Here is a 10,398-nt window from a genome sequence, read left to right on the forward strand (position 1 = left end):
AAGAAATCGGTTGTACTCCGCCACGATGAAAAATAGTTCTCTATAAAATACGTGAATATTAAACTTTTGCTTTCGATAATTTAATTAATTTAGTTCCTAAATAAAGTAGTTATATGATAGAAACTAAAATGAGACATTTTAAAAACAATAACACGATTTTGGAAAAGAAATTAACCGTAACTAGAATAACTCTCACTTAAATCGTGGAGAGCGTGGCGCCATCTAAGAGCAGAGATCGGGACTAATTGGTAAATCTACGATGTTAAGGCCTAACAATTTGTAATAACAATTATCCCAAATAGCATGAATTTATTTATATAGTCAACCATGAACATAGATTTCCTTTGATACTGGTGCCATCACGTTCAGAAAACAGCTGAGCTTTTAAATCCCGCCCACAGTGCCGACATTCAATAGTTTGCCTAAAATTTCGCGTCCAAAACTATTTTCATTCACGGTTAAATACGAATAAATTCACACTAATAAAAATTTTTGCGGCGCTCCTACCTTACTGAATACAGCGATTGGGCGATAATAGCTTACCATTAACGAAGGCACAAGTATCTTGTATTTCTATCATAAGAGATAGGCTTAGAAAGTAAATAATTTAATAAAATGTTCTAAAGGAAACATAAATTTATTGTAGCCCAACTTAGATTCTTAAAAACAAACTCCTAATACTAAAAACAAGATAAAAGTTAGGCATCTTTGGTTTGTCGTACAGCGTCGGACATGTGGTGAAGATGCGTGAAAACATGAATGAAGGTCGGGTGATAATGAAGAGCAGCACGCGCGCCATCCCATCACCACCACGAGAAACCGAGGTACCAGTTTACCAACGACAAGGAACCGATTGTGACTGAAGACCAGATAACGAAGTCTATGGCCATGTCCACGTAACGAAGTCTGTAGGAAGTACAGAGGGTTAGATTACGTCCATCAATGATAAAACCAAAGTTCTTACTTCCTAAGCCATGCCCTGGCCTCGACGAGGTTGGAATCACTTTCCTTCATCAAGTACTTCCTCATTCCAAGGATGTGGTTCTTAACGGCGACGGGCCACTTGACGCAGTTTATGTCGAAGTTATAGAGTTTTTGGTCGGCTTCGGGAAGAGACGAGTACAAGTCGGCGACGTTGGTCGTGTCAAACTTCCAGTGGTTAATGCTGAAGAAGTGCAAGATATCGGCACCCATCAATGCCTTCCTTAAGTAGTCCCGAAGCCTGTAAATTAAAATAACCAAGGATTAATACAACCCTACGCATCAAGTAGCGAACGAACGTACATTGGTTTGTATCCTAGTATTTTGATGATTGAATCCACCACGTAGGCCGGGATGGTATGACGGAAGAAGATGTCCAACATGTAGATGAAGTACATAAAGGAGAATGGCGACATTTTGGGGTCGTAAGTAGAGTACTTAGGATACCTGATGGTATTGATACTGGGGTATGTCATGCCAATGACACGCCCAACGTCTTCTATGGTCCCCCATGATAGTGGGTTTGGTCCGTTGGAAGCGCAGTTGTAAATTTTCAAGGGAGCGACTCGAATGTCGCCATTACTAGAGAGAGTAAGAGGTTAGTACATTTATAATTGACCATTGTAAGACTAATTACGTTTGTACGACTGCCTCTCCTTCTTTGGCCATTTTCCAAGCAGCTACAATCATCAAATTGATGACCAAGTCGACGGGCATGAAGTCGCTGTTTATGTCTCTGTCTATTTTGACGGCTTTCAGTAGCCCAACGTACGCCTGGTAGTGAAAGTAATTGGTACGATTAATTGTCAATACGAAAGGTTTTTCAGAAATTAGATAAAGAAAACATACGGCCATGTAAGCTCCAGTAACGCCATTGAGGGAGTCAACCCATCCCGGCTTTGGTTCCATCCAAGACGCGGTCACAATCGAAGGTCGAACAATAGCAATGGCTGGCAAGTCCAGGCAGTCCTCTTCGAGATACGTTTCAGTAATTGCTTTCGTCAACGTGTACGTATTGGGACGTCCTTCAATCAAGTCTGGCTTGATGGTTTCCATCATAGCTTCATCCATCCAACTGCGTTGTTAAATGAAATTAGTAAGTACTACGCGAGTATTGTCCACTACACGGAACTTACTCCATGATCTTAAGAAAGTAGTTAGCTTTCATCCCACGAGGGTTAGGGTAGATTTTTTCTTCGATAACCTGTCGATCACAATGGGCGTAGCACGTGGACACGTGCAAGAATACTTGCAGGTTCTTCATTCCCCTAGCCAAGTCCACAACGCGTTTAGTTCCCAATAAATTGATATCCAAGGCTTTCCTGTTGAGCGAAGAAATTGGTAAGTGACGCGACAACTAGTCACACTATGTATGTAACGTTACTTCAATGGTTCGATAAATCGGACAGTAGCGGCCGAATGAAAGACGACCGACACCTGTTCGTGCAAAGTGTCTCGGTCCTGGTCTGATATGCTCATTCCCGGCTCGTTAATGTCACCTTCGATAGCCGTCACTTTCTTTAACATGTCGGGCGAGACACGCGAGAAGATTTCGTTGTTCAAGAACTTCTGTAGTCGGATTTCGACACTGACGTTTCGACGAGGCCGCATTAGAAGGTAAATCATCCTGATGTCGGGGCACGCGAATAACAACTTCTCCACGAGTACCTACAAATACGACGTACCGTAATTATTAAAGTTAAAAAGGATTTTGAGTAGATGAACTCACCTTTCCCATGAAGCCGGTGGCACCGGTTACAAACACGGCCTTGTCCTTGTAAAAATCGGATACGTTGGACACGGCGCTCCATCGATGGTCAACTTCTTCTGTCAGATCCCGCACTCCGTTAAGAGGGTTCACTCCGTTCATGTTGAAAGACTTCGAAAAACCGAAAGTTCACACGCTTAAAAGAAGTAAGCCAAGTTACCTATAATTAATATCACCCAGAGCTAACTATCACCATGGGATAACGACTGCTGTACTGTACAACTCCATTGATTGTACTAGCTATTTATACTAGTTATAACCGTGAGTTATTTAGCGGTAGCAAACAAAAAGCGACTTTTGAGCCATAGACCAATTTCGAAATAAATAATCTATTAAAAATACAGCTGCACTATTGCTCGTAGAAACGATATAGATTAAAAAATAATTTGAACAAGTTAGATGCTAAAAAATATATATTTGTTATTTGTGGAATAAATTATACCAGAAGTATATAAATATCTCTTACAGGGTTGCCACAAAATTTTCAGATTCAAATTCCCTGACTATTCCCTGTTTTCCCTGACCATTTTAAGAGATTTTCCCTGACTTATTAAAGCCAAAATTTTTCTTTTATATTTTACTTTTATCAGAAGTTAATAAATTTGATGGATTTATATTTCAGTAAAAAGGTTATTGCAATGTTGAAAAAATTAGCCAAACATTCATGGAAATAAATGATAATCGTCGAATTTGTCATAGATCTAGAGATAAATTACCTTCAAAAAGTGCCAAGATAAAATTGAATTCCCTGACTTTTCCCTGAATTTTTACCAGTTCTTAAAATTCCCTGACATTTCCCTGACTTTTCAGGCCCATTTTTAAATTCCCTGACTTTTCCCTGATTTCCCTGTTTTCCCTGACGCGTGGCAACCCTGTCTTAAGAGATAAGTATTATCATGGAAGAATAATAAGCTTTCTTCTTCCATGGTATTATTCTACCTTTCTTGAACAGAGGTGTAGGAACCGGGAGGGGGGAGCCAATGCCCCTCCCTAGAATTTTGCTGGGAGGGGAAACTAATGTTATTGCCCCCTCAAACTTTTTGGGCAGTTGAAATCTTCAAAAGGCTTAAATTCTCATTTTAAAAGCATATAAAGCTTATAGAACCTCAACGGTGTTTAAATTTCAGTCTTTTCCCGCCCATTTACATTAAAGTAAAAAGTACACACGCATTCGGAAAAACTTCACGCCATTAAAAATTCAAAACCATTCTCCAGACCACTTTTCGATTATCTTTGCCCCCTCCAACTTCTAGAACGTTATATTGATTTTGTAATACTATTTCAAGTGTAAAATATGGTTTATTTATAGAGAAAATATCCCTCCGCGGTGTAATTTTTATATAGAGGGAAATTCGCGCCCAATGGAATCTGCCTAGATGGAAACTAATCTTGTAATAGGTATATTATAAGCCACTGAAGATACGAATTTACCGTTTAAAATAATCCATTTTAAACTTAAAGGCTGGTTCACACGGGCAGTGTTTTCTTGATTTTCTCGTTTTACCACCTTTTCCCGTTGTTCGGGCGCCCGTGAAAACGACTGTACACACGGACAAAGTTTGCCGGATTTTATCGCCGCGTGCCGGTAAACGAGAAAACAGAGAAAAAATGTTGAAATATCTCTGCTTTATTTTCCCGGTTTTTTGAAGCACTTTGAGCTCGACCAATCAGCGAGCATTACGCTGTCACTTGATATAAGGAGATATTTTGAAAGTCTTTAAAAGTAGGCTTACGAATTTTTGCGACTATCTCATGTGACAGAATAACGCTCGCTGATTGGTCCAGCCGAACGTGACTCAAAAAATGTTCCTCCGTTTTACCTCCGGCAGCGCTGGCGGCGGTAAAACCCGGCAAATTTTGTCCGTGTGTACAGTCGTTTTCCCGTGCGTCATAAGAACGGTAAAACCAAGAAAACACTGCCAGTGTGAATCAGCCTTTAGAATAAAGCTTTTACAGGTAGATATTTGTCACCTGAATGACCTGTTCTGGTTCGTGGTAGCATGGATTAATTAACTAATTAATCCATGGTGGTAGTTAGTCTAGTGGGATTTACTCTTTAAATTACTAAAAGCTAAGCTTTTCCAAATAATAGTATAATTAATTAAATTAATGCTAATTATTTTAATTATACAACTAAATCAAGCTATTACTTTTATTAATTAATTAAAGAAATTTATTTAAAATCAAGTTATTACCTTTATCAATTAATTAATTACTTTTATTAATTAATTAATTGTTAATTATTTTGCATAATATTAATATATTAATAATAATTTTAATAATAACAAGAGCTTGGAATACATTCATTAGCAGCACCTAGCGAAAAATGATTAAAGTTGTAAGAAATATACCTTAGTTAAGATGTTGTTAAACCAAGAAATAATCTGATATTCAGAATACTGTTAGTTATTTTGTGGAAGATAAAGGTATGGTCTACTGTACGATTTTATCTTTAACACAGACAAAAAGTAACGATTAATAATAATAATAATAATAAATTGAATAAATTGTACATTTCAATTAAAATTAAAAGAAAAGCTTGATAATAATAAAAATCGAAATAATTAAATTGAAATTAAAATTAAAAGTAACGCTTAAATAAAAGTAACGCCAAATAATAATTTCAGAAAATTGAAATAATTCGAAAAGTCTAAATCCACTTCGTTTCTTCTTACCTGAATGAAGTCTTGGATTCCACGGTATCTCGATATCAACGATTTTAAAGTCAATAATGTTTTAGGCAGTATATCACAGTTCAACGCGTACATGAGATAAAATATATTAACATTACCACTAGGGAAAGCAAATTTCAGATAGATAGATTTAATATTAACTTCTTGAAAGTTGTAGTCTACATCCCTCGTGGCATACACTGACTGATGGACTACGCGGTTAGGACGGATATTGGAAATATTTTGGGGGTTTTTCCACGAAGCGCAGCACACCTGATTGTTGGCCAAATGTTTCCAGAACCTACTCTTTTGACAAAGAATGCTGTGTTTTGCCCCCTTCAAGGGGGGGGTCCTTTCACTCCCTGGCCCGGGGTAAAGGCTTTGGGACTTTTGGGGGTATGGATACCCTATGCAGTCTCTATTCTGCAAAAAAAGCATGTTTAACCCGCGAATTGAAGCTTTGCGCAACGTCGCAAAATCTCTAGGGAATACCGAAGCGAAGTAACTCTGCTATTTTGTAAAAGCTGACTAATAAAATTATTATTAGTCATTTTACAAAACTATGTTTTTATCTGCTATTTACTCTATAAAATCCACTATAATAATAATTATAATCAGCTGGGCTAATACCCTTGGCACCACCCTAAAACCACTTAGTATTACTTCACTACCAGTGTTTCTAAAAATTACTTAATTAACGTGGTGGTAAAAATTGAAGAACTTATTAGAACGAAAGTTAATAGAATCTGATATGAATTTATTTGAATTAATAGCCTAGCTGATTATAAGTATCATATAAAGGTCCACAGAATCGTTTCAGCTAGTTAAAAATACTCCTCTCCGTCTCCAATAAACAATATCATGGGTATCATAATTACACAAGTATGACTTTAATATGAATAAAAAAATAATCTCTTTCGCTAAAGACTGAGAACTTGTCTTTGAAAATATCATGCAACGACACCCGATAAATCACCAAGGCTTATTGAAAATTTGAATGATTTTAACATTAAGAATATACGTTAGTTTTGGCAAAATAATGACAAACTATTTAATCATAACATTTATTTATTTATTTATTTATTTAAATACATAATAGACTGCTAAGCTACAGTAAGCTTTTGTGCAATCTTACAGGTTGTGGTTTATGGAGATATGACAATAATATGATATAGAAGAATAAGAAAAAAACAAATTAAAAGAATAAAACAAAATACGTTAAACAGGAGAAAAAAAGAAAAATGTGAAGGCAATAGTACAAACAGGGGATAAATGGGAACACGGCGGGGTTACTGAGACATACATCTATTTATAAGAACAGCTCTTTTGAAACGTGCGCTTTTGCTCGTATTAATTGCCATCACACTAGCCTGGTAGAAATTTCGCTAACGAACAGAGTATTTACAATTAGCTAGGCTAATACCTGAGACAACTTGTAATTCCATTAATTCAGGTGGCCGTGTTAAATTACGTATCAGGGTGGTGGCAAGCCCTTCATGCCACGCGAGCCAACAGCTCCAACGTCACAGCTGTAGTGTTAATAGTGGCCGCCATGACAGTTACCGTTACAATGGTGACGTCGCAGGGTTTCAGACGACAACACTCTATAGCCGTTAGCCTCTAGAAGTTTTAATGGTAAGGGGAAACTGAAGAGCTCGAGGGAAAACTCCTCGAGCCAGCTGTTCTAATCCAAAGATAAAAGCATATGAGTGTGGGGTAACCCGCGCTTTTGAAATTCAATAACATAGGCAATAATGGCTCTAAATTGTTTTTAGAATATCGTGCAAAACTTTATTGCATTTCTATTTGAAAACTGGAGCTAAAATTCTAGCCTTTGCTATGGCTGTAAATCTTCCGTAAGTTCCCTCCATTTAATATAACATATAATAGGTGTTTCTATAAAATACGTTAGGTCACGTGTAAATGTTTTTTTCTACGTCACTTACTATATTTATTGCAGATAGAGAGCGCGCGCTCGAGTCGATAAAGATTTGGGTATTTGGAAGTCCACGTGCGAAACGCGCGTGCCAATAAAGTACTAAAGAGCTTAAGCTCGTGACGCGGGAAAAAACATTTGCTACTTTTAATAGATCTTAAAAGAAATTGATTTGAAAATCTCCATCGGTTCATTGTGTAAATTGGCGCGTGCTTGCTCGGAAGGGATAATCTTATTGGCTAAGACAAATGCGGATAAATATTGCTAAGCCCACGTGATTCTATTTTATTATCAGAATAAATAATTACACGTGCGACGAAAAAATGGGCGATATCATCGAGATTCACGCGTTTTTAATTTAAAAACCCTTCCTTTTGACGGTTTTTATTTTGGAGCGAATAATTTCTTTTAGCGTCTATTTTTTTATTGATTTATTTTATAGAAACACCTATTGTAACGAACAAATCAGGCTTTTCGTATTTTCTGACAATTGTCATCGCACTCTGAAAATTTTGTTGGATTACTCTGGGAGTTCCAGTAAAAGAAGAAGGCAAAATATTTGCATTTCTAGCTTGCAGTCCATGATTATTATTATGTAAAGGGGAAACCGAGCTATCACTCAAAGCCGCAAATTGGAATCGAACCCGGCTCCTCTTGCTGCGACACCCCACTCGGTTGTGACGTGCTTTTTCTTCCGAAAATTTCCGATTTCGCAATCATGCCGCAACAGACTATAATCAAAGCCCGTGCCCCCAAATTCGTTGATTTTTCCTATTGCATAGAGGTTTTCCCCCGACCTCTTCGGTTCCCCTTCCAAAAAAACTTGTTGAGGTTTACGGTAATAGTAATAAAAGCTTTAAAAATTTGTGACGCGCGTGGTTTTTATTGAAATATCACATCAAATGCTGGCCGGGGCCCTTGTAATTATATCAATGGGTAATTTAGATTTCCTTCCTCTGTGCATAATTATACAGGGTGTCCACCAAACAACAAAAAATATAAATAACTGAAATTGTTTTTTAAATATTTCAAATTTTTATAGAACATTCCTCGTGCAGGGGGACATTTACTATTGTAAAATTAAATGACCTTGAACCATGTCTTCAAGGTCGTTCAAAAACAATCTCGATAACCGTTGGGTTTACGGATTTGATTCTAATTAGAAAGTTGTTGCTCGTCATATTATTAGTTCAAATAACTTTGATTTGACAAAATTTTACCCATCAGAAGCCGATAAATTGAAGGTTAATGAATTCAGTGTTTGATAATAAAATAATAAGATTAGTTTTAATGTCATTCAATTTTACCCTAGGAAATGTCCTCCTGCACGAGGAATGTTCCATAGAAATTTAAAAATAAAGTTGTTCAGTTATTGATCCCTTTTAGTTTTTTAGTGGCAACCCTGTATAATATGGGCCGCGATACGGCATTTAGCAGAGCAACGTTAATCGTGTATTACGATATTGTCGAAGATATTTAGTTTAGTAAGAATGTCTTGGCACGCGCGCAAAATTAATCGTAATTTAGGAAGTTGTCGAAGATATTTATACGTTTAGTAAGAATGTCATCTTTATGTGAATTGGGGATTAATATCAACAAGCAGTTTGTTAGTACAAATCGAAAACCACTGTAGTAATAGGCCTTTCTATAAAGTAACATTGGCCTTCTTGTGTTGATGTTGCTGCTGCGTCACGTGGTACGTATCGATGACGTTTTTCAAAGAAAAGCCCTGGACATAAGGGTAAATTCGACGAGGTACCCTGTTTTTAAGCATAGACTGAACTGAACTTCTACGTACTTCGTGACGAATGAGCTACATTAAAACCAGTTCAACAACTGTAGCTTATTTTATAGAAAGGCCTATAGTTGATTTTATAAAATGTCTTTACGCTTGCCCAACTTGTTGAAATGTTGCCCTGGAATAGTTCAGCCAATGCCTAAGAATGAGTTCATAAACTCTTTAGTGGGAGAGAAAACGGATCCACAGCTGAAGCAGGGAGGCAACATTTCAACCAGATGGCCAAGGTTATTTTATAAAAAGAACTATAGGGACTTGGCAGTACTACGTCACAGTTTTTTTTCAATAGTTTTTATCGTGAGGAGAAAAATGTTACCACAATGGCGGCCATGGCCAAAGCTACGGAGTGCCAAGTCTCTATTGAAGTCTTTCTAGTCTCTTCTTCCTCACTGCGTATAGTCTATCCTAGGAGGATGGTCATTCATATTCCCAGGTCTATAACCCCTTTATCAGCGTAATCGCTCTCTACCCTTCCTCAATCTCTCCTTTCCCAACGCATTCCACTCACAAGTCAGTAGTAAATCTCTACAAGTACCCCGGGCCCCCGGCGGACACACGACCAAGTTCCCTCACTCCTCTGCCCCTTCTATCCCCCCCCAAGCGTGTGACCTTGCGACGGCGGACACAGTGACACAGCCATCAGAGATAGTGAGAGCTTGGCTCAATAAACCCAAGAGGAATTTTATCGACAAAGAATTTTTAGAGTTACCTGGTTTTGGAAATAAGGTAGCGAAACGCGAACACGTTTCTTGAAATTAATTTTTAGACAAAACGAATTTTTAGAGTTACCTGGTTTTGGAAATAAGGTAGCGAAACGCGAACACGTTTCTTGAAATTAATTTTTAGACAAAACGAATTTTTAGAGTTACCTGGTTTTGGAAATAAAGTAGCGAAACGCGACCTGGTTAGATGGCGCCTTATCAATGGGCACGAAATTCAAATATGACAATAGTGCGTACGCGGGTTGTGGGGTCTCGCGAATTGTCCAGAAATCTCCCTTAAAATTAAAATTCCTTAATGCAACTGAAACCGTAGTTCAGAAATGATCAGTATCCTAACTAAAAATATAATTTTCAACCCAGTCGTAATTTAAAAAATAATGTGCATTTAAATTCTAAAATTGGCAAAAATCACTAAAATGGGCAAAAATCACTAAAATGGGCAAATGCTCCACTTCCGGGATCCCGATCTCACATGGTATTTCCAAACGATTGACGTAACATGTGTCATGGTACCTCTAACC

At 37.5% G+C, this 10,398-nt stretch overlaps 1 protein-coding gene across 1 annotated transcript; it reads right to left on the reverse strand.

Annotated features, from left to right (window-relative positions):
• Positions 1-712: 712 nt before the first annotated feature.
• LOC149951757 (fatty acyl-CoA reductase 1-like) lies at positions 713-2,977 on the reverse strand. Its single transcript, XM_090168175.1, has 8 exons — positions 2,711-2,977; positions 2,366-2,649; positions 2,118-2,303; positions 1,831-2,056; positions 1,619-1,755; positions 1,285-1,563; positions 965-1,222; positions 713-906 (listed from the first exon to the last, which is right to left on the reverse strand). Exons 1-8 carry the CDS (start codon positions 2,849-2,851, stop codon positions 804-806), a joined length of 1,614 nt encoding a protein of 537 aa, XP_090024301.1. The 5' UTR covers positions 2,852-2,977; the 3' UTR covers positions 713-803.
• Between the last annotated feature and the right edge of the window lie 7,421 nt (positions 2,978-10,398).

This window comes from Leiobunum rupestre, chromosome 3 (assembly GCF_980474605.1).
Source record: "Leiobunum rupestre chromosome 3, qqLeiRupe1.1.hap1, whole genome shotgun sequence".
Taxonomy (NCBI): Eukaryota; Metazoa; Arthropoda; class Arachnida; order Opiliones; family Sclerosomatidae; genus Leiobunum; species Leiobunum rupestre.

What these genes read in the sequence shown, in the direction of transcription:
- LOC149951757 (XM_090168175.1), bottom strand. Translation starts at nt 2,851, where the DNA reads ATGAACGGAGTGAACCCTCTTAACGGAGTGCGGGATCTGACAGAAGAA. An exon ending in TACTTTCTTAAGATCATGGA is followed by an intron (nt 2,057 to 2,117) that starts GTAAGTTCCGTG and finishes TTAACAACGCAG; the next exon opens with TTGGATGGATGAAGCTATGA. An exon ending in ATACTAGGATACAAACCAAT is followed by an intron (nt 1,223 to 1,284) that starts GTACGTTCGTTC and finishes TTTAATTTACAG; the next exon opens with GCTTCGGGACTACTTAAGGA.